Here is a 23,605-nt window from a genome sequence, read left to right on the forward strand (position 1 = left end):
GACTTGTAGAAAATATTCAGAGGTTAGACAGAATAATTGCCCCAGAGGAGATCTGCCTTTGGCGTGTTGAGTCGGTGCTTCTTCGCTCTGCAAAACAAGTAAAGATTACCAGCTGCACATCCAGATAAACTACATTTGTTCAGACTCGATCACTTACCCCTTTTTACACCTGCAGGTCTTGAGTAGCTCTGACCTGGAGGATGCACACACTGGCCTCTGCAGGAACCATCTGCCTGGCTGGTTGTGTCACAAATCACTGCATCACAGTGGACATAGATCTGTGGACAGACAGGATGATTTACTACACAGGGCTACATGCAGCAGTGGCCAAAAGACTCCAGATTTGGATGTACAAGTCTTACCTGGTCTTTCAGAACCTCGTCATCTTTAGTGAAAGTGAACATCTTTACAGAGAAGCGCTTGATGTGGGACGGGACTAAAACTCTGGAGTCACTCACAACGGGATGGAAAATTGTTGCATAGCTGTCATCGCGATTCTCACAGCTAGTGAAGGAATTTGAAAGTTAAAATAAAGCAGCCGTTAAATGAAATTAGAATGCTTTTTAGTGGATTATTAAGACGGTGTTTACACAACTCACTTCTGACCAAAGGTCTCAGTCGAGAACATGTAGTAGTTAGTTTTGCACAACATTACCTGTCCACAATGATGTCCCAGCTTGGCAGAGATGTCCTATCTTCATAAAGGGTTGCCCAACAGTTCTCAGCAATGAGTTCCAAGTAAGGGTCGGTAGAATGCAGCAGCTCCACCTCAAAATACAGAGGTTGCCGCAGATATTTCACCACTGGATAATCCTCTGCTTGGTAGAAGAGCTCGTAGGATGGATCTGCAGGAGAAGAGTCCCGTTAGAGAAAGGAGGCCTGGACATTTACAGTGTTTTGTATGCATGAACAAGATGTCGTAAAATTCCACCATGCCTTGGGCTAGCCTCATCTGCACCATCAGCTGCCCAGTGCCGATCTCTGCAGCGGGCTCATAGGTTCTTGGTTTAGCGCTGAAGGCAACAGTCTGAGTCTCATTGACCACATAGAAGCAGGAAATGGTTTGCCTATTAGGGGAAAAATAAAATGTATAAATGCATACTTTGAAGGTGTTCATCTCCAATTATACAGAATCAAATATTTTACCTGTAATCAGGATCAACTGGTGATGTGTTGGCTGCTCCTTTGGCGTTGTTGTAAGACAGGCGGATCTCATTTTCATACATCATGTAGTTGTCAAAGAACTATTTAACAAAAGAAACGCATTAACATTTGCCAAAAAAACCTTTTGATATTTAAATGTGATTCAAACTCACCGTTCTGGTGGTTCCACAGGTATCCACACTGAAGGAGAAATATGCAAAGCGATCGTCGCTGAACTGTGGTGTGCAGGACTGGTCCTTTAGCGTCAGCTGACTTGGCTTCAGATTACGAGTGGATTCAACCTTCACAGCCAAAGCGGTCATTGTGCCATTGGGGTGGCACTCTGGAAGAAGAAGCAGGCAATGTGTAAAGCAACAAAAATCCATCAATTAAAGCAGCAAATATACTTACATGTTGCATCTTACCAGTTGCTTTTAAGGGGAAGTAGCAAGCCAGATAGAGATCAGCAAGCACCCAGTCGTTTGCACGATCCAACAGAAGCAGGTCAATTCTGGATTTGACTGATTCTGCAGTGAGCAGCTGTGGAAAAGAAAGTAAAGTTAGCCAATGCAAAAGATCTATGGTGGGATTTTGTAGTTTTGACATACCTCGAAAACAGCGTCCTTGGCAGTGTATGGCAGAATGAGGCTGAGGTGTGTGCCGTTCTCATAGAAATTGTAGTCTTCAGCCATCTCAGCAGTCAGCTCTCGAGGTCCAACGATAGCCTTGAAATTAGAGCCGTGACTCCCAAACTTCACGCTGATGTAAAACTGGTTCTGGTCACAGGTGCCAGCCATGATGGGTAGCACTAGAGCAGCAAAACATGCATTATCCATTTGATTGTGTAGCTTTTACTCCAATATGTATTTCATTTTAGAAAAGACAATTTGCATAAAGATATTGTCAAAAGCAAATTCAATATGATCTCACCAACATCCTGCAGAGAGGCCTGCAGGTCGACCGGGAGAGCAAAAGGAGTTTCTTCAGGCAGGATGATCAACCCAAAGATCAGAGGGAGGAAGTAGGATGTAACCATGCGCTCCGGATTCTGCAACAAATGAAATAAAAGCTCAGCAACACTGAAAATATGCTGGTACAAAGTGATATTTGGAATCTATAATGTCACATACATGTTTTAAGACAACATCGGCATCAAAGGGCACTTGAAGAGAGAAGATCTTGGAGCCATTAGCCAAGCTGTGTTCCTGGACTGTGAAGCCTTTGGCATTGCTCTCCTCAACAGTGAGGACCCCGGTGGAGAAGGTGATGTTCCTCAGCTCAACGTCATGGAGGAAGGTTCCCAAGAGAACGCTGAACACCCGAGTCTCTGGGACAGTGTCTGAGGAACAGAAAGTGGTAGGTTTACAAATTCTAAACCAGCCTGAAAGTTGAGAACAATTGAGTAGTTGGCTTGAGTGCTACTTTAAAAAAAAAAAAATACCATCCTGGATTTGGGGAGATTGAGGCATCAGAGGGGTCATGATTGGGAACAAAACCTTGTATCTGGTATCATCTTGGGTGTCATCTGCCCTCCACAGTACCTCAAGCATGGGCTCCACGAAGTAGGTGATGTGGTACTGGTAATCTGGGGCATGGCTCTGCAATAATTTATGACATTTCAATAAAACATGCAAATGCACTAGTGACTCTTGCATTTCTAATCTAGAGATTTCCCCAACCTTGTAGTAACCATCAGGCGAGCCCACAGGGATCTCGACGACGATGTGGAAGTCTGTGGTGCTCAGTGTGTACCCCCGTGCGGCCATCTGAGATCCATCAAGCCTCTGCCCGTTGATGCCCATGTGCATTTCTGAGACTGTAATGCTGCCGTCCAACAGAGGAGTCACACGGCGAGGTACGTGCCAAGAGATCATATCCTCGGTGAAGAGGACACCACCTGTTAATGACAAAATGGAGCTGTTGAGGTTAACTGTGCAACAATTAAGCTTACTGTGAAGGCAATATGTTGCTCAGGACTCACCTTTGGGACAAGCAGCTGCCAAGTTCACTACATTCAGACCCTGTGGTGCCATGTAGTAGGTGCTCACCCTGAAAACTTCCATGGGGACTCCAGCCACCTAAAGAGAGGAGAGGTTTAAAATAATTGACAAGGAGGGAAAGGAAAGAAACACTGTATAGGAGTGGGTTGCTTACATCCTCTGAATAAGTCTCTGCTGTATTGTACGGGCTTCGCATAACCAGACGACTAGAGGTAGTTTTGGCAGCGTAGCCGGCTTGTTCAGCCTCTTGCAGCACCATGGCCACTGGTTCTGGGGTGTAAAACGTCATCTTCCAGATACCTTGTGATGCACCAGAGGCCTACAGGAAAGAAAAAAAGAATGAAATCCTCATTGGTGTAGAGAGGAATTAAACTAGTATCTGAACAGTTTAATTCAACATACTTCAGGATTGACGTTGAGCTGGTCGTCTTTACCATCCCGAGTCTGACCCTTAGCTTCAGCATCAAGGTTAGCTATGTGGTGCGAAACCTAAAACAGAAAATTGTGGTTTTAGCATTTGTTTCCATACACACAAGATGGTGGAATCATCAATGTAAAGATGACCTACTTCCATGTAGTTCCTGTCGCAGAGGACCTCCCTGGAGGCCCAGCGAGTATAGCTGCAAGTCTGAGACACGTCATGACTGACCACGTCTAATGGATTCTCGCCGTACATCTGGAGTCTCAAGCCAACTTTAAATGTAGCATCATCCTATAAATATAAAAAAAACTAAATTAAGTGAAACTCCCCAATATTCTTTGGTTCCAGCGTCTTTGTCATTGAAAATGTAATATCCTTCCCTTCAGGGACACATTTGAAGTCTAAATGGATATGTTTGTATGTAACAAATGAGTCAAGAAAGTACCTAGTAGAGGAATTGAGGAATACAGTTTTGAGTGGAGCAGTGTTAACATTTTAGGGATGTACCAAACAAAAAGGGAAATGTACTTTGTGTCTTGTAAGGGTAAGGGGTTAAAAATAAATTCAGGGAGCAACCATGTGCTTGTTGAGCCATTAATTTGTTACTTGAGACAGAAATAGCACATGTGGCACCAACTAAACTTGATAGAAAATTACATTGGATGCTGCTAAACCACTTTAGCTCTGATGAGTTTTTAGTTCTGATGAGCTTATCTCTATGTTTGTACACTAATATTGGATTCTGTTGCTCCTTTTACGCACCAAAGTTCTCTCTGAGCCGTGGCTAAATGACTGTACTCGTGCTCTCAGACGCGCTTGCAGGCGTGCAGAGAGAAAATGGAAAAAGGATAAACTCCATGTCTCCTTAGAAATCCTTCGTGCTTGCCTTTCTGACTACCAGACGGCAGTCAAAACGGAGCACATTTCTCTATTAATCTCCAAAAACCTCAAGTTCTTTTTAATGTCCTCAACTCGTTCATTAATCCCTGTGATGTTTCTCCAATTGTGCCATCGACTACTCTGTGATAAGTTTCTTACATTTTTTATTGAAAAAGTATCTGCTCTTAGGCTAGCCCACACTAGTGCTACCCCAGATCCTGCTCCTTTTCTGTGCCCTGCTGTCATCGACCACTTTGAGCCTGTATCCCTCTCTTCTCTCTCGGATGTAGTCATGCACCTGCGGCCGACAAACTGCACCTCAGACAGCATTCCCTCTCGCCTTCTCAGAGATGTCTTCGAATCAGTTGGAGCAAGTATTTTATTACTTATAAATACCTCTCTTAGCTCAGGATGTGTCCCAGCTGCCTTCAAACATGCCGTGGTCAAGCCACTACTTAAAAAGAAAAATCTCGACCCTTCCATTCTCGCAAATTTTAGGCCCATCTCCCAGCTACCTTTTATCTAAAGCCCTGGAGCGAGTAGTCTACGCCCAGCTGCAGTCTTTTTTAACCATGCATGGCATCCACGAAAAGTTTCAGTCTGGCTTCAAACCCATGCACAGCACTGAAACAGCCCTTTTAAGAGTTTTTAATGATCTGCTCCTAGCCGCCGACTCAGGTAGCCCAGCTGTCTTGGTGCTGTTAGACCTGACAGCTGCCTTCGACACTGTGGACCATAGCATCCTGTTGTCACGGCTTGAACAGTCCGCTGGCATCACAGGCTCTGCCCTTGCATGGTTCAGGTCCTACCTGACAGACCGTAGCTTCTTAGTGCAGCTAGGTGCCTTCTCCTCTGCCAAAGCCCCTCTTACCTGTGGGGTTCCCCAAGGCTCAATTTTGGGCCCCATCCTTTTTCTACTGTACATACTGCCCCTATAGGTTCAATTCTCACAAAACACAACATCCCCTTCCATGCCGACGATGTACAGATCTATCTGCCACTCAATTAAAATGTAAACTCATTACAGCTATTGATGGACTGCTTAGCAGAGATCAAATCCTGGCTGAGCCAAAATGTCCTCAACCTCAATGAGAGCAAGACTGAGGTTATCTTTTCTGGACCCCAACCTCTAGCCTCCCAGGTTGATATTCTGGGATCCCTCAAAAATAATATCCTCCCCTCTGTCACGAACCTTGGAGTGACCTTCAATAGCACTTTTAAATTCGATAAGCAGGTCAGCAGCGTAGTCAAAACCTGCTTTTTTAAAATACGACTATTGGCCAAGACCAAGTCGTTTTTATCTTTTAAAGACCTGGAAAGGGTTATTAACGCCTTTGTTACCTCGAGGTTGGACTACTGCAACGCTCTGTACGTGGGTATGGACCAGGCGTCAATTAAACGCCTGCAGCTAGTGCAAAACGCAGCTGCACGTCTTCTGACTGGCCACAAAAAGCGTGACCACATCACCCCAATTCTGGCCTCACTGCACTGGCTTCCAATTCGGTTCCGAATTGATTTTAAACTCCTTTTATTTGTTTTTAAAGCACTAAATGGGCTGGCTCCGGCCTATATAGCTGAACTCCTCCAGCGCTACACCCCAGCCAGAGCTTTAAGGTCTGCTGACCAGCTGCTGCTGATAGTGCCCAAAACCAGAGGGCACCGAGCCTTCGCAGCAGCTGGCCCTAGGCTCTGGAACACTCTGCCCCTCCATGTGAGGTCGGCCCAGACCCTAGGGGTTTTTAAATCTACTCTTAAAGCACACTTCTTCTCCCTGGCCTTTTAGTTTTTTTTAATATATATCCGTTGTAATTTATTGTGATTGTAGTAATGTGTTTTTATGATTGTCGTATTTATTACATGTACAGCACCTTGGCCCGACCAAAAATCGCTTTTAAATGTGCTTTATAAATAAACTTTGATTTGAAAACAAACCTTGTTGTCCACAAAGCAGCCCATCAGGGAGGTGTAGATTCTGGTGTTACCCCACGGGTCAGACTCCATGCTGTATCCACACCGAGCAGCCATGCTAGGTGTCAACAAAATGTGCTTGGTGCCATCTGAGGGGAGAAAATAAGCTTTGTCAGGGACCCCTTTCCTCAGTGATGAACCAATCAGCTCATTATTAGCAGTTTAAATACTTACTGATAGCCTCCACCTCAAGCTGGTTTCCCACTGCTAAAGCCTTGTCCAACGACAGTCTCATTACATTTGCGGCACAGTCAGACCTTAACCCACTGCCTGTTCAAAGAAAAGGCTTGTGAGGATAATGTAAACCGAATTAACATGCTGTATAAAATGACTTAATGAGAATTGAAGCTTACTTGACTGCGAATGTAGCTTCTCATTAGGCCTGGCTTTACCCAAGATGATAGCTGCAGCCATCCATAACAAACTTGAACACATAAAACACATCATTTAGAGACAATTAAGTATACACATAGAAAGAAATCTACAAGAAATGTAACTTACATGTTCCCAAGCCTCAGCATGTTGCAGTTCGTAAGCAGCAAAACCCAAAACTACAAGAATACAGCCAGTATCAGAGTGTGGCAATGTCCAGCACACCTTCCAACAAAAACACAAGTCTAAAATGAAGGTGACTGGATGATTAACTGAGACATCAGCAGCTGCTTTATATTCCACTTAATGACAAAGCACAGGTGAGGCTTGTTAAGGATTCTCCACACACACACACACACACACACACACACACACACACACACACACACACACACACACACACACACACACACACACACACACACACACACACACACACACACACACACACACACACACACACACACACACCTAATGCTGGGATCGCACCACAACACTGCACCCCTTTCTGGTGGATTTTAGTCCCATTTAAAGAAAGCTTGGTTTCTATAGTTCACTGAGCCAGTGCTGTGCTATTTTGATTGATCATTTTACCAATCTATGTATCTACTGTACCACAATGTGACCATATAACTCCAAATCAATGCAGCATTGTATTAATACACCTGGATTTTAGTCGACCTATTCTATTTTATTTGATTTTGTTTCCTTTCTGGCATCATGTGAAGCATTGTCCCCCCAAAGCAAACCAGATATTAATCCTACACTGGACAAATATGATATTGAAGCCAATGAACATTGCATCCAATAAAGAAACTGCATAGTTGTCATGACAATATTCATATAAAAGGCAATTTAAATGTACAAAGAGGTGTGTATCCTTCTCATCTAGTTATGTTGTACAAGGCTGCATTGATTTGGGGTCAATAGGTCACATTATATGGAAGCTATTGCAAAATAAAACGTTTTATTTATTGTTAGTTTTATAGTCATCTAAAAAATAAAATGGACTAAAATCCACAAGAAAAGAGGTTCCGACAGTTAGTGATAAACACATATGTCGAATTGAATTTCACATTCAAAAAATCTGTTGTACCTTAAATACATTTGTATACAGTATTAACCTGTATTAAATACTACTCTTTTTTTACTTTCACTTAAAAGTAGTATTTCATGACCCCTCTAACCTGTCATGTTGACTATTTACCTTCTGCCATTAATGGCAGGTCACTAAAATGCATTACTGAAACATATTTAAGTGTAACAAACAACCTTACTGTTTTACCAACAGTAACTAACTTATAACCCTTACAAAGTACATATTTATTACAAACTCACAATCACTATACATGCATGTTAATACTCAGTGTACGGGAGGCTTCAGATACTGACAAACTTGTATCCTTACTGCGTCAGACCACGTTGTCCCCAAAATGGCGCCGTACCGGGGAAGCTAGGCTAATACACTCACACTATTTAACGGTTTTACACATGTAAACAGCGGTACAAAGTCTTCGAACTGTTAGCGGGCCGTTACATATTATCTTCGCAAACCTTATGGGGGATTCATTGTGATTTATGCACAGTTTACCAACCTGTATGGTGCAGGTGAAACAGAAGTAATGAGGACACCTTGTGTTCAGTTTCCTTCCAGATTACTTCTGAGGAAACCCCGGGAACGTCCGTCGCTTTAATCGGTACCCCGGAACCATTGAATCGAACACAAACGTTTCGCCTCACTACTCACTGCATCTATCGACCCGTTAGTGAAATGAAAATAACAGATGTACAAAATAAATGCATGTTCTAACTCTAAATATAATACTTATTATATTAATGTGGTCACACATCCCAGGGGTGCCACATATGCTACCAAGCTACCGTTCATAGCGTGTATGCTACATAGCTAAACAACTAGGCTACCTAGAGCTAGACATGCTAGGGAAAACATTGTTTTCATGCCAACTACAATGAATGACCGAACGTAGCAGACTACCCGTATAAGATTGCAATTGTAAACATGTTCTTGCTAGCCTAGACCAGCGCCATAGAGAGATCTATCTATATGGCGCTGGCCTAGACTAGCTGTTGTTCATAGTAGATTGGCATATTACACTGAACAACTAGCAAACGTAGGTTAGCATATTAGCTGGCAAGCTAACTGTGTTGATTAGATAGATTAGATAGATACACACTCCTACAACTACTAACGAATCTAAAATAACTAAGTTTCTCTAATATTTTGTGATTTGCATTTGATTTCGTCCAGCCAGATCAGGAAACTCCTGGCCTATCTGGCGGAAACACACACACGGGATGACCCACTCTGATGCCTCGTCCTAAAAAGCCCCGGAAGCCGCTTACAAAGCTGCGATAGGCAAGATGCCGAAAACGCCTATAAGGGGAGGAATGGATGATATAGTGTATATTTACGCATGTTCATTTTGTACATTTCTAAAAATAAAGTGATGGAAATGCTTAGGCCTATCCTTTCTCCCTGAATGATTTGCTCCTATAACATATTCATATATAGCAAACCATGATTTGATTTCTCATCGAACAGTAGTAGTTTATTACAGGTAAAAATAACTTACTAACAGTTGTAGGTACAGTTCGGTTAGTTAGCGTATAAAATATACGGCTGTACCGAGGCCATAAGACTGTTGTTCCGCTGAGAGAGAGCCGAAAAAAAGCACTGTTAGACATGGGCGGAGCCTCTCTGGTGGTTGACTAATCAGAACAGAGTGGCCGAGCTGACCAATCGGAGCACACTAGGCTCACAGGGAGGGGGGGGCAAGAGCTCCAACGCACCGTTTAGTGGAGAGAGTGAATACACATGCTTTACAGAGATGCTGTATGCGAAACCAATGTGAGTTTGGAAAATTGCACAGTTTAAATCTATTTTAGTGTACCTCAACAATGGAATTATGATTAGTGGAAATGGCCATGACATGGGCCCTTTAAGGTTAGTTGTGTGTTTCCTAAAGGCGGAAGTGACGACACGCAAAAAAACATCCAATCACGTTTTAGTGCGTCTCAAGTAGGCGGGGCTTATCAATAGGGCAATAACAACTTCAGAATGCATTTCATTTTGAGTTGTTTATTATATAGGATATCATTTCTACATATGTTGATGCTTCTCTGCATTTTCTTGGAGTTATGATGGGCTGGTTGACACAGAACCTGCTTTTACTAATATGTCACTTAAAATTGACCACAGAAGATGCAACACATTGATAAAAACAACTATATAAATAAATAGGCTTTTATTTATTTTGATTTGTTTATTTTTTCAAAATACACAAGTCGTTATTGTCATCCATCAATATAAAAGGCAGTACAGTACATTGATAAAACTGTGTTCCCTGGTCCTGGCCAAACAATGAACAAATGTACATAAGGTGCAAACGACAAAATGTAAACACTTGTAGAAAATATTCAGAGGTAGACAGAATAATTGCCCCAGAGGAGATCTGCCTTTGGCGTGTTGAGTCGGTGCTTCTTCGCTCTGCAAAACAAGTAAAGATTAACAGCTGCACATCCAGATCGACTACATTTGTTCAGACTCGATCACTTACCCCTTTTTACACCTGCAGGTCTTGAGTAGCTCTGACCTGGAGGATGCACACACTGGCCTCTGCAGGAACCATCTGCCTGGCTGGTTGTGTCACAAATCACTGCATCACAGTGGACATAGATCTGTGGACAGACAGGATGATTTACTACACAGGCTACATGCAGCAGTGGCCAAAAGACTCCAGATTTGGATTTACAAGTCTTACCTGGCCTTTCAGAACCTCGTATCTTTAGTGAAAGTGAACATCTTTACAGAGAAGCGCTTGATGTGGGACGGGACTAAAACTCTGGAGTCACTCACAACGGGATGGAAAATTGTTGCATAGCTGTCATCGCGATTCTCACAGCTAGTGAAGGAATTTGAAAGTTAAAATAAAGCAGCCGTTAAATGAAATTAGAATGCTTTTTAGTGGATTATTAAGACGTGTTTATACAACTCACTTCTGACCAAAGGTCTCAGTCGAGAACAGTAGTAGTTAGTTTTGCACAACATTACCTGTCCACAATGATGTCCCAGCTTGGCAGAGATGTCCTATCTTCATAAAGGGTTGCCCAACAGTTCTCAGCAATGAGTTCCAAGTAAGGGTCGGTAGAATGCATCAGCTCCACCTCAAAATACAGAGGCTGCCGCAGATATTTCACCACTGGATAATCCTCTGCTTGGTAGAAGAGCTCGTAGGATGGATCTGCAGGAGAAGAGTCCCGTTAGAGAAAGGAGGCCTGGACATTTACAGTGTTTTGTATGCATGAACAAGATTAGTAAAATTCCACCATGCCTTGGGCTAGCCTCATCTGCACCATCAGCTGCCCGGTGCCGATCTCTGCAGCGGGCTCATAGGTTCTTGGTTTAGCGCTGAAGGCAACAGTCTGAGTCTCATTGACACATAGAAGCAGGAAATGGTTTGCCTATTAGGGGAAAATAAAATATATAAATGCATACATTGAAGGTGTTCATCTCCAATTATACAGAATCAAATATTTTACCTGTAATCAGGATCAACTGGTGATGTGTTGGCTGCTCCTTTGGCGTTGTTGTAAGACAGGCGGATCTCATTTTCATACATCATGTAGTTGTCAAAGAACTATTTAACAAAAGAAACGCATTAACATTTGACAAAAAACCCTTTTGATATTTAAATGTGATTCAAACTCACCGTTCTGGTGGTTCCACAGGTATCCACACTGAAGGAGAAATATGCAAAGCGATCGTCGCTGAACTGTGGTGTGCAGGACTGGTCCTTTAGCGTCAGCTGACTTGGCTTCAGATTACGAGTGGATTCAACCTTCACAGCCAAAGCGGTCATTGTGCCATTGGGGTGGCACTCTGGAGGAAGAAGCAGGCAATGTGTAAAGCAACAAAAATCCATCAATTAAAGCAGCAAATATACTTACATGTTGCATCTTACCAGTTGCTTTTAAGGGGAAGTAGCAAGCCAGATAGAGATCAGCAAGCACCCAGTCGTTTGCACGATCCAACAGAAGCAGGTCAATTCTGGATTTGACTGATTCTGCAGTGAGCAGCTGTGGAAAAGAAAGTAAAGTTAGCCAATGCAGAAGATCTATGGTGGGATTTTGTAGTTTTCACATACCTCGAAAACAGCGTCCTTGGCAGTGTATGGCAGAATGAGGCTGAGGTGTGTGCCGTTCTCATAGAAATTGTAGTCTTCAGCCATCTCAGCAGTCAGCTCTCGAGGTCCAACGATAGCCTTGAAATTAGAGCCGTGACTCCCGAACTTCACGCTGATGTAAAACTGGTTCTGGTCACAGGTGCCAGACATGATGGGTAGCACTAGAGCAGTAAAACATGCATTATCCATTTGATTGTGTAGCTTTTACTCAATATGTTTTATTTAATTTTAGAAAAGACAATTTGCATAAAGATATTGTCAAAAGCAAATTCAATATGATCTCACCAACATCCTGCAGAGAGGCCTGCAGGTCGACCGGGAGAGCAAAAGGATTCTTCAGGCAGGATGATCAACCCAAAGATCAGAGAGGAGGAAGTAGGATGTAACCATGCGCTCAGGATTCTGCAACAAATGAAAGAAAAGCTCAGCAACACTGAAAATATGCTGGTACAAAGTGATGTTTGAATCTATAATGTCATACATGTTTTAAGACAACATCGGCATCAAAGGGCACTTGAAGAGAGAAGATCTTGGAGCCATTAGCCAAGCTGTGTTCCTGGACTGTGAAGCCTTTGGCATTGCTCTCCTCAACAGTGAGGACCCCGGTGGAGAAGGTGATGTTCCTCAGCTCAACGTCATGGAGGAAGGTTCCCAAGAGAACGCTGAACACCCGAGTCTCTGGGACAGTGTCTGAGGAACAGAAAGTGGCAGGTTTAAAATTCTAAACCAGCCTGAACGTTGAGAGAACAATTGAGTAGTTGGCTTGAGTGCTACTTTAAAAAAAAAAAACACTAAATAATTAAAAAAGGCACTCTTTGTAAGCAAAAGTGGATTATACTGTACTTGGCTTTCTTGAATTCCTATGCAAACACACCATTTTGCAAAAACTGACCACTGAAACAGGTGGACAGCCTCGAGTGTTTTGTGTCAGACTTGTTGATCCAAAGCTAGGTAAAAGTCTAACCTCTTTTTGGTCGCCAACATTTTTTCATACCCACTAGAAAATGTGACTTACCATCCTGGATTTGGGGAGATTGAGGCATCAGAGGGGTCATGATGGGGAACAAAACCTTGTATCTGGTATCATCTTGGGTGTCATCTGCCCTCCACAGTACCTCAAGCATGGGCTCCACGAAGTAGGTGATGTGGTACTGGTAATTGGGGCATGGCTCTGCAATCATTTATGACATTTCAATAAAACATGCAAATGCACTAGTGACTCTTGCATTTCTAATCTAGAGATTTCCCCAACCTTGTAGTAACCATCAGGCGAGCCCAATGGGATCTCAACGACGATGTGGAAGTCTGTGGTGCTCAGTGTGTACCCCCGTGCGGCATGCAGTAGGGTGGTTTGTGAACTACCTCTCTGAAAGGTCCCAATGCGTTCATTTTGATGGGCTGTCTTCTGAGTGGTTAAACATTACTAATGGTGTTCCTCAAGGTTCTGTTTTAGGTCCACTTTTATTCTCCATCTACATCAATAGTTTAGGTGAAAATGTCGATGGAGCAACCTTACATTTTTATGCGGACGATACCGTTATGTACTGTGCAGGTCCCTCCATTAAGGAGGCTGTTGTTGAATTGCAAGCTGTTTTTAACATTATTCAGACTCAGCTCTCTGAACTAAAGCTTCTTTTAAATGTTGATAAAACTAAGGTAATGCTCTTTTCAAAAGCTAAAAAGACACCAGAGCCTGTTTTAGATATTGTAACTACGCAAGGAATAAAACTTGAAGTGGTTACCTGTTACAAATACCTTGGTATCTGGCTTGATGAATGTCTCACTTTTAAACGTCATGTCAATAACCTGCTTAAAAAACTGAGGGTTAGGCTAGGTTTCTTCTACAGGAACAAGTCCTGTTTCTCGCTCGAGGCCAGGAAAAGGCTAGTCACTGTGACCTTTTTACCTGTGCTGGACTATGGTGATTTGATTTATATGAATGCACCTGCCAATTGCCTGGTCAAGTTAGATGCTGCATATCACAGTGCACTGAGATGTGTGACAAACTGTAAAGCATTAACCCATCACTGTACCCTGTATGCAAGGGCTGGTTTGCCTTCGCTAACTGTACGGAGGCTCAGTCACTGGTACATTTTTATATACAAAGCCATGTTAGGGAAACTTCCATCCTACATCTGCTCCCTGATCTCACGGCGAATTGTAAGTGGCTACTGCCTGAGATCGCATGCTGTGGTTTTATTAAATGTGCCAACTGCTAGGACTGTCTTAGTGAAGATAGCATTTAGATGCGCAGCTCCACTGTCTTGGAATAGTCTGCAATTTAAATGGAAACTGAGCAATCTGGTGCCACTAAATGTTTTTAAAGCTTGGTTGGATGCTACTCAATCGGAAGCTGTTGGTACCTGTTCGTGTGGATAGTTATGTAAATTGTAATCCCTGTAATGATGCTGTATGATGTCCTTTTTGTTGTTCTGTTTATGTTTTAATGTTTCATGTGGAACCTACTTGAGCAGGTCTCCCTTGAAAAAGAGATCAATGATCTCAATGGGATACTCCTGGATAAATAAAGGTTTGAAAAAGAAACAACGTTAGCTAACAGTTAGCTTTAGCCAGGGACACAGAATTGGACGGATAACAGAAGCTGTAACACTAAAACGACTACAGACTTGCTATACATCGCCAAAAAAGGAACAAACAGTACCTGGTCTGTAAGCAGGACGAGATAAACTTTGTGTACAGTAGTTCTGCACATTTAAAGTTCTGTTTTTTAAACTCAGAGTGAGCATGTTCAAGTATTTGAGGGTTGTCTTGCTCCATTGGCTGTGAATTCTGTTAAGGTTAGTTGTGTTTCCTAAAGACGGAAGTGACGACATGCAAAAAAACGTCCAATCACGTTTTAGTGCGTCTCAAGTAGGCGGGGCTTATCAATGGGGCAATAATAACTTCAGAATGCATTTCATTTTGAGTTGTATATTATATAGCAGAGGTGGGGACTCGAGTCACATGACTTGACTCGAGTCGCATATCTTTTGACTTGAGACTATTGATAAAAGACTTGACTTGAACTTGGTATTCATGACTTGAGACTTGACTTAAGCTTGAGACAGATGACTTGAAAGGACTTGACTGTTTAAAATTAAATATTTGCGTTTGTTTTTGTATTGAGATATTACGTTTAGTTTTTTCGAAAAACGTGATTGGGTGATTATAGCGCCATGCGCGCAAACCTGGCAACCCACTAGACGGCAGGAGTGTCAGTTAACATGGCAGCGGCTAGCGTTACTCCAAAAATAGTGAAGTTTGGATTCAAGGATTATGTTGTCGATGACGCCAAGAGAACAGCGGTATGCAGGGTCTGCAGCATAAAGATCAGTGACACGACCACCAAAACATCCAACTTCATTCGTCACTACAAAAAAACCCACAGAGAAAGGTGCGTGAATGTGTTAGCTAGAAAGCTAACGTTAAGTTTAAGCTACGTCAGACTTGGTTTCAAATCGATTAAGCATTACAAAGAGAAGACAAAACGGTAAATGAACACTAGAACCGCCAAGGGATTCATTTGTACTAACCCTGATACTGACGGGCTGTCAGGAGAGGGAGAGAGAGGAAAAGAGATGCCTCGTTTATTTCCCGTGTTATCAGAAGTTACTGTAAACTGTTGAATAATGTAGTTCATCTACTTTTAGTTTGTTTAAATGTTTTTATGTTGTTTGTTTGAAGTGCATCATTCCTTGATTTATTGTAAAATTAATCTGAACTTTTTGATCTGTTATGATAAACTGAAGCAATTTCTAAATTAACCCAATTAACTGAGTTTTAAATCGTCCTTAGTTTATAAGGAAATTATGAACAAATTAAATGATTTGAAAATGATATCTATGTAGGTGCTGATGCTGTTGGCGGTTCTAGTGTTTACAGAAATTTAAATTAAATATGTGAAATGGCAAATGCCATAGGCCTATACGATTTTCTTACCTGGAATTCCGCCTTTTTGATTGAGTCCTAGCTATATTGCCTGCAGTTCCAGGGTTAATATTGATCTAATATGATTGTTATCGGTCTAAATTAGATTTCAAATGATTAACTGTGTATGTGATGAAGATCATAGTGTGGGTTAAATCCATTTTCATAACCACTGTCTTTTAACCGATTTAAATGCGGAAACTGGGCTTATTCATCAGAATTTCGTATGACTTGACCTGAGCAATGACTTGCCTCTCACCACAGTGACTTGCACATGTAGGACTTACTCCCACCTCTGTTATATAGGATATCATTTCTACATATGTTGATGCTTCTCTGCATTTTCTTGGAGTTATGATGGTGCTGGTTGACACAGAACCTGCTTTTACTAATATGTCACTTAAAATTGACCACAGAAGATGCAACACATTGATAACGACTATATAAATGAGGCTTTTATTTGTTTATTTTTTCAAAATACACAAGTCGTTATTGTCATCCATCAATATAAAAGGCAGTACAGTACATTCATTGATAAAACTGTGTTCCCCTGGTCCCAAACAATGAACAAATGTACATAAGGTGCAAATGACTAAATGTAAACACTTGTAAAAAATATTCAGAGGTTAGACAGAATAATTGCCCCAGAGGAGATCTGCCTTTGGCGTGTTGAGTCGGTGCTTCTTCGCTCTGCAAAACAAGTAAAGATTACCAGCTGCACATCCAGATCGACTACATTTATTCAGACTCGATCACTTACCCCTTTTTACACCTGCAGGTCTTGAGTAGCTCTGACCTGGAGGATGCACACACTGGCCTCTGCAGGAACCATCTGCCTGGCTGGTTGTGTCACAAATCACTGCATCACAGTGGACATAGATCTGTGGACAGACAGGATGATTTACTACACAGGGCTACATGCAGCAGTGGACAAAAGACTCCAGATTTGGATTTACAAGTCTTACCTGGCCTTTCAGAACCTCGTTATCTTTAGTGAAAGTGAACATCTTTACAGAGAAGCGCTTGATGTGGGACGGGACTAAAACTCTGGAGTCACTCACAACGGGATGGAAAATTGCTGCATCGCTGTCATCGCGATTCTCACAGCTAGTGAAGGAATTTGAAAGTTAAAATAAAGCAGCCGTTAAATGAAATTAGAATGCTTTTTAGTGGATTATTAAGACAGTGTTTACACAACTCACTTCTGACCAAAGGTCTCAGTCGAGAACATGTAGTAGTTAGTTTTGCACAACATTACCTGTCCACAATGATGTCCCAGCTTGGCAGAGATGTCCTATCTTCATAAAGGGTTGCCCAACAGTTCTCAGCAATGAGTTCCAAGTAAGGGTCGGTAGAATGCAGCAGCTCCACCTCAAAATACAGAGGTTGCCGCAGATATTTCACCACTGGATAATCCTCTGCTTGGTAGAAGAGCTCGTAGGATGGATCTGCAGGAGAAGAGTCCCGTTAGAGAAAGGAGGCCTGGACATTTACAGTGTTTTGTATGCATGAACAAGATGTCGTAAAATTCCACCATGCCTTGGGCTAGCCTCATCTGCACCATCAGCTGCCCAGTGCCGATCTCTGCAGCGGGCTCATAGGTTCTTGGTTTAGCGCTGAAGGCAACAGTCTGAGTCTCATTGACCACATAGAAGCAGGAAATGGTTTGCCTATTAGGGGAAAAATAAAATGTATAAATGCATACTTTGAAGGTGTTCATCTCCAATTATACAGAATCAAATATTTTACCTGTAATCAGGATCAACTGGTGATGTGTTGGCTGCTCCTTTGGCGTTGTTGTAAGACAGGCGGATCTCATTTTCATACATCATGTAGTTGTCAAAGAACTATTTAACAAAAGAAACGCATTAACATTTGCCAAAAAAACCTTTTGATATTTAAATGTGATTCAAACTCACCGTTCTGGTGGTTCCACAGGTATCCACACTGAAGGAGAAATATGCAAAGCGATCGTCGCTGAACTGTGGTGTGCAGGACTGGTCCTTTAGCGTCAGCTGACTTGGCTTCAGATTACGAGTGGATTCAACCTTCACAGCCAAAGCGGTCATTGTGCCATTGGGGTGGCACTCTGGAAGAAGAAGCAGGCAATGTGTAAAGCAACAAAAATCCATCAATTAAAGCAGCAAATATACTTACATGTTGCATCTTACCAGTTGCTTTTAAGGGGAAGTAGCAAGCCAGATAGAGATCAGCAAGCACCCAGTCGTTTGCACGATCCAACAGAAGCAGGTCAATTCTGGATTTGACTGATTCTGCAGTGAGCAGCTGTGGAAAAGAAAGTAAAGTTAGCCAATGCAAAAGATCTATGGTGGGATTTTGTAGTTTTGACATACCTCGAAAACAGCGTCCTTGGCAGTGTATGGCAGAATGAGGCTGAGGTGTGTGCCGTTCTCATAGAAATTGTAGTCTTCAGCCATCTCAGCAGTCAGCTCTCGAGGTCCAACGATAGCCTTGAAATTAGAGCCGTGACTCCCAAACTTCACGCTGATGTAAAACTGGTTCTGGTCACAGGTGCCAGCCATGATGGGTAGCACTAGAGCAGCAAAACATGCATTATCCATTTGATTGTGTAGCTTTTACTCCAATATGTATTTCATTTTAGAAAAGACAATTTGCATAAAGATATTGTCAAAAGCAAATTCAATATGATCTCACCAACATCCTGCAGAGAGGCCTGCAGGTCGACCGGGAGAGCAAAAGGAGTTTCTTCAGGCAGGATGATCAACCCAAAGATCAGAGGGAGGAAGTAGGATGTAACCATGCGCTCCGGATTCTGCAACAAATGAAATAAAAGCTCAGCAACACTGAAAATATGCTGGTACAAAGTGATATTTGGAATCTATAATGTCACATACATGTTTTAAGACAACATCGGCATCAAAGGGCACTTGAAGAGAGAAGATCTTGGAGCCATTAGCCAAGCTGTGTTCCTGGACTGTGAAGCCTTTGGCATTGCTCTCCTCAACAGTGAGGACCCCGGTGGAGAAGGTGATGTTCCTCAGCTCAACGTCATGGAGGAAGGTTCCCAAGAGAACGCTGAACACCCGAGTCTCTGGGACAGTGTCTGAGGAACAGAAAGTGGTAGGTTTACAAATTCTAAACCAGCCTGAAAGTTGAGAACAATTGAGTAGTTGGCTTGAGTGCTACTTTAAAAAAAAAAAAATACCATCCTGGATTTGGGGAGATTGAGGCATCAGAGGGGTCATGATTGGGAACAAAACCTTGTATCTGGTATCATCTTGGGTGTCATCTGCCCTCCACAGTACCTCAAGCATGGGCTCCACGAAGTAGGTGATGTGGTACTGGTAATCTGGGGCATGGCTCTGCAATAATTTATGACATTTCAATAAAACATGCAAATGCACTAGTGACTCTTGCATTTCTAATCTAGAGATTTCCCCAACCTTGTAGTAACCATCAGGCGAGCCCACAGGGATCTCGACGACGATGTGGAAGTCTGTGGTGCTCAGTGTGTACCCCCGTGCGGCCATCTGAGATCCATCAAGCCTCTGCCCGTTGATGCCCATGTGCATTTCTGAGACTGTAATGCTGCCGTCCAACAGAGGAGTCACACGGCGAGGTACGTGCCAAGAGATCATATCCTCGGTGAAGAGGACACCACCTGTTAATGACAAAATGGAGCTGTTGAGGTTAACTGTGCAACAATTAAGCTTACTGTGAAGGCAATATGTTGCTCAGGACTCACCTTTGGGACAAGCAGCTGCCAAGTTCACTACATTCAGACCCTGTGGTGCCATGTAGTAGGTGCTCACCCTGAAAACTTCCATGGGGACTCCAGCCACCTAAAGAGAGGAGAGGTTTAAAATAATTGACAAGGAGGGAAAGGAAAGAAACACTGTATAGGAGTGGGTTGCTTACATCCTCTGAATAAGTCTCTGCTGTATTGTACGGGCTTCGCATAACCAGACGACTAGAGGTAGTTTTGGCAGCGTAGCCGGCTTGTTCAGCCTCTTGCAGCACCATGGCCACTGGTTCTGGGGTGTAAAACGTCATCTTCCAGATACCTTGTGATGCACCAGAGGCCTACAGGAAAGAAAAAAAGAATGAAATCCTCATTGGTGTAGAGAGGAATTAAACTAGTATCTGAACAGTTTAATTCAACATACTTCAGGATTGACGTTGAGCTGGTCGTCTTTACCATCCCGAGTCTGACCCTTAGCTTCAGCATCAAGGTTAGCTATGTGGTGCGAAACCTAAAACAGAAAATTGTGGTTTTAGCATTTGTTTCCATACACACAAGATGGTGGAATCATCAATGTAAAGATGACCTACTTCCATGTAGTTCCTGTCGCAGAGGACCTCCCTGGAGGCCCAGCGAGTATAGCTGCAAGTCTGAGACACGTCATGACTGACCACGTCTAATGGATTCTCGCCGTACATCTGGAGTCTCAAGCCAACTTTAAATGTAGCATCATCCTATAAATATAAAAAAAACTAAATTAAGTGAAACTCCCCAATATTCTTTGGTTCCAGCGTCTTTGTCATTGAAAATGTAATATCCTTCCCTTCAGGGACACATTTGAAGTCTAAATGGATATGTTTGTATGTAACAAATGAGTCAAGAAAGTACCTAGTAGAGGAATTGAGGAATACAGTTTTGAGTGGAGCAGTGTTAACATTTTAGGGATGTACCAAACAAAAAGGGAAATGTACTTTGTGTCTTGTAAGGGTAAGGGGTTAAAAATAAATTCAGGGAGCAACCATGTGCTTGTTGAGCCATTAATTTGTTACTTGAGACAGAAATAGCACATGTGGCACCAACTAAACTTGATAGAAAATTACATTGGATGCTGCTAAACCACTTTAGCTCTGATGAGTTTTTAGTTCTGATGAGCTTATCTCTATGTTTGTACACTAATATTGGATTCTGTTGCTCCTTTTACGCACCAAAGTTCTCTCTGAGCCGTGGCTAAATGACTGTACTCGTGCTCTCAGACGCGCTTGCAGGCGTGCAGAGAGAAAATGGAAAAAGGATAAACTCCATGTCTCCTTAGAAATCCTTCGTGCTTGCCTTTCTGACTACCAGACGGCAGTCAAAACGGAGCACATTTCTCTATTAATCTCCAAAAACCTCAAGTTCTTTTTAATGTCCTCAACTCGTTCATTAATCCCTGTGATGTTTCTCCAATTGTGCCATCGACTACTCTGTGATAAGTTTCTTACATTTTTTATTGAAAAAGTATCTGCTCTTAGGCTAGCCCACACTAGTGCTACCCCAGATCCTGCTCCTTTTCTGTGCCCTGCTGTCATCGACCACTTTGAGCCTGTATCCCTCTCTTCTCTCTCGGATGTAGTCATGCACCTGCGGCCGACAAACTGCACCTCAGACAGCATTCCCTCTCGCCTTCTCAGAGATGTCTTCGAATCAGTTGGAGCAAGTATTTTATTACTTATAAATACCTCTCTTAGCTCAGGATGTGTCCCAGCTGCCTTCAAACATGCCGTGGTCAAGCCACTACTTAAAAAGAAAAATCTCGACCCTTCCATTCTCGCAAATTTTAGGCCCATCTCCCAGCTACCTTTTATCTAAAGCCCTGGAGCGAGTAGTCTACGCCCAGCTGCAGTCTTTTTTAACCATGCATGGCATCCACGAAAAGTTTCAGTCTGGCTTCAAACCCATGCACAGCACTGAAACAGCCCTTTTAAGAGTTTTTAATGATCTGCTCCTAGCCGCCGACTCAGGTAGCCCAGCTGTCTTGGTGCTGTTAGACCTGACAGCTGCCTTCGACACTGTGGACCATAGCATCCTGTTGTCACGGCTTGAACAGTCCGCTGGCATCACAGGCTCTGCCCTTGCATGGTTCAGGTCCTACCTGACAGACCGTAGCTTCTTAGTGCAGCTAGGTGCCTTCTCCTCTGCCAAAGCCCCTCTTACCTGTGGGGTTCCCCAAGGCTCAATTTTGGGCCCCATCCTTTTTCTACTGTACATACTGCCCCTATAGGTTCAATTCTCACAAAACACAACATCCCCTTCCATGCCGACGATGTACAGATCTATCTGCCACTCAATTAAAATGTAAACTCATTACAGCTATTGATGGACTGCTTAGCAGAGATCAAATCCTGGCTGAGCCAAAATGTCCTCAACCTCAATGAGAGCAAGACTGAGGTTATCTTTTCTGGACCCCAACCTCTAGCCTCCCAGGTTGATATTCTGGGATCCCTCAAAAATAATATCCTCCCCTCTGTCACGAACCTTGGAGTGACCTTCAATAGCGCTTTTAAATTCGATAAGCAGGTCAGCAGCGTAGTCAAAACCTGCTTTTTTAAAATACGACTATTGGCCAAGACCAAGTCGTTTTTATCTTTTAAAGACCTGGAAAGGGTTATTAACGCCTTTGTTACCTCGAGGTTGGACTACTGCAACGCTCTGTACGTGGGTATGGACCAGGCGTCAATTAAACGCCTGCAGCTAGTGCAAAACGCAGCTGCACGTCTTCTGACTGGCCACAAAAAGCGTGACCACATCACCCCAATTCTGGCCTCACTGCACTGGCTTCCAATTCGGTTCCGAATTGATTTTAAACTCCTTTTATTTGTTTTTAAAGCACTAAATGGGCTGGCTCCGGCCTATATAGCTGAACTCCTCCAGCGCTACACCCCAGCCAGAGCTTTAAGGTCTGCTGACCAGCTGCTGCTGATAGTGCCCAAAACCAGAGGGCACCGAGCCTTCGCAGCAGCTGGCCCTAGGCTCTGGAACACTCTGCCCCTCCATGTGAGGTCGGCCCAGACCCTAGGGGTTTTTAAATCTACTCTTAAAGCACACTTCTTCTCCCTGGCCTTTTAGTTTTTTTTAATATATATCCGTTGTAATTTATTGTGATTGTAGTAATGTGTTTTTATGATTGTCGTATTTATTACATGTACAGCACCTTGGCCCGACCAAAAATCGCTTTTAAATGTGCTTTATAAATAAACTTTGATTTGAAAACAAACCTTGTTGTCCACAAAGCAGCCCATCAGGGAGGTGTAGATTCTGGTGTTACCCCACGGGTCAGACTCCATGCTGTATCCACACCGAGCAGCCATGCTAGGTGTCAACAAAATGTGCTTGGTGCCATCTGAGGGGAGAAAATAAGCTTTGTCAGGGACCCCTTTCCTCAGTGATGAACCAATCAGCTCATTATTAGCAGTTTAAATACTTACTGATAGCCTCCACCTCAAGCTGGTTTCCCACTGCTAAAGCCTTGTCCAACGACAGTCTCATTACATTTGCGGCACAGTCAGACCTTAACCCACTGCCTGTTCAAAGAAAAGGCTTGTGAGGATAATGTAAACCGAATTAACATGCTGTATAAAATGACTTAATGAGAATTGAAGCTTACTTGACTGCGAATGTAGCTTCACATTAGGCCTGGCTTTACCCAAGATGATAGCTGCAGCCATCCATAACAAACTTGAACACATAAAACACATCATTTAGAGACAATTAAGTATACACATAGAAAGAAATCTACAAGAAATGTAACTTACATGTTCCCAAGCCTCAGCATGTTGCAGTTCGTAAGCAGCAAAACCCAAAACTACAAGAATACAGCCAGTATCAGAGTGTGGCAATGTCCAGCACACCTTCCAACAAAAACACAAGACTAAAATGAAGGGGACTGGATGATTAACTGAGACATCAGCAGCTGCTTTATATTCCACTT

The 23,605-nt window shown here is 42.8% G+C and overlaps 2 protein-coding genes and 1 pseudogene across 2 annotated transcripts in view; all 3 read right to left on the reverse strand.

Moving 5' to 3' along the window:
• The window catches only part of LOC117492733, a 7,219-nt gene extending 179 nt beyond the window's left edge, over positions 1-7,040 (reverse strand). The window contains exons 1-21 of the mRNA XM_034143120.1: positions 6,913-7,040; positions 6,765-6,835; positions 6,586-6,681; positions 6,376-6,500; positions 3,712-3,855; positions 3,546-3,632; positions 3,298-3,462; positions 3,125-3,221; positions 2,823-3,040; positions 2,585-2,741; positions 2,274-2,482; positions 2,074-2,191; positions 1,752-1,951; positions 1,569-1,683; positions 1,317-1,486; positions 1,147-1,244; positions 937-1,067; positions 656-845; positions 363-504; positions 158-278; positions 1-87 (exon numbers count right to left, since the gene is read on the reverse strand). The exon at positions 1-87 is cut by the window's left edge and continues 179 nt beyond it. Of these exons, the coding sequence (XP_033999011.1) occupies positions 17-87; positions 158-278; positions 363-504; positions 656-845; positions 937-1,067; positions 1,147-1,244; positions 1,317-1,486; positions 1,569-1,683; positions 1,752-1,951; positions 2,074-2,191; positions 2,274-2,482; positions 2,585-2,741; positions 2,823-3,040; positions 3,125-3,221; positions 3,298-3,462; positions 3,546-3,632; positions 3,712-3,855; positions 6,376-6,500; positions 6,586-6,681; positions 6,765-6,835; positions 6,913-6,932 (2,745 nt within the window). The 5' untranslated portion in view covers positions 6,933-7,040 and the 3' untranslated portion in view covers positions 1-16. The remainder of the gene's footprint in view (positions 88-157; positions 279-362; positions 505-655; positions 846-936; positions 1,068-1,146; positions 1,245-1,316; positions 1,487-1,568; positions 1,684-1,751; positions 1,952-2,073; positions 2,192-2,273; positions 2,483-2,584; positions 2,742-2,822; positions 3,041-3,124; positions 3,222-3,297; positions 3,463-3,545; positions 3,633-3,711; positions 3,856-6,375; positions 6,501-6,585; positions 6,682-6,764; positions 6,836-6,912) is intronic.
• On the reverse strand, positions 6,983-13,149 carry LOC117492898 (annotated as a pseudogene).
• A 3,201-nt stretch (positions 13,150-16,350) lies between these two features.
• Positions 16,351-23,557, reverse strand: LOC117492734. The gene is made up of 21 exons (XM_034143121.1): positions 23,430-23,557; positions 23,282-23,352; positions 23,103-23,198; positions 22,893-23,017; positions 20,229-20,372; positions 20,063-20,149; positions 19,815-19,979; positions 19,642-19,738; positions 19,340-19,557; positions 19,102-19,258; positions 18,791-18,999; positions 18,591-18,708; positions 18,269-18,468; positions 18,086-18,200; positions 17,834-18,003; positions 17,664-17,761; positions 17,454-17,584; positions 17,173-17,362; positions 16,880-17,021; positions 16,675-16,795; positions 16,351-16,604 (listed from the first exon to the last, which is right to left on the reverse strand). Exons 1-21 carry the CDS (start codon positions 23,447-23,449, stop codon positions 16,534-16,536), a joined length of 2,745 nt encoding a protein of 914 aa, XP_033999012.1. The 5' UTR covers positions 23,450-23,557; the 3' UTR covers positions 16,351-16,533.
• Positions 23,558-23,605: the final 48 nt, after the last annotated feature.

This window comes from Trematomus bernacchii, unplaced genomic scaffold, assembly GCF_902827165.1.
Source record: "Trematomus bernacchii unplaced genomic scaffold, fTreBer1.1, whole genome shotgun sequence".
NCBI lineage: Eukaryota > Metazoa > Chordata > Actinopteri > Perciformes > Nototheniidae > Trematomus > Trematomus bernacchii.

Bases quoted from the DNA above. Each gene is read 5' to 3' on its own strand.
- LOC117492734 (XM_034143121.1), bottom strand. From the start codon at position 23,449: ATGCTGAGGCTTGGGAACAT. The intron at 20,150-20,228 runs GTAGGTCATCTT...TTTCTGTTTTAG, and splicing joins GCGACAGGAACTACATGGAA to GTTTCGCACCACATAGCTAA. The intron at 19,980-20,062 runs GTATGTTGAATT...TCTTTCCTGTAG, and splicing joins AGCTCAACGTCAATCCTGAA to GCCTCTGGTGCATCACAAGG.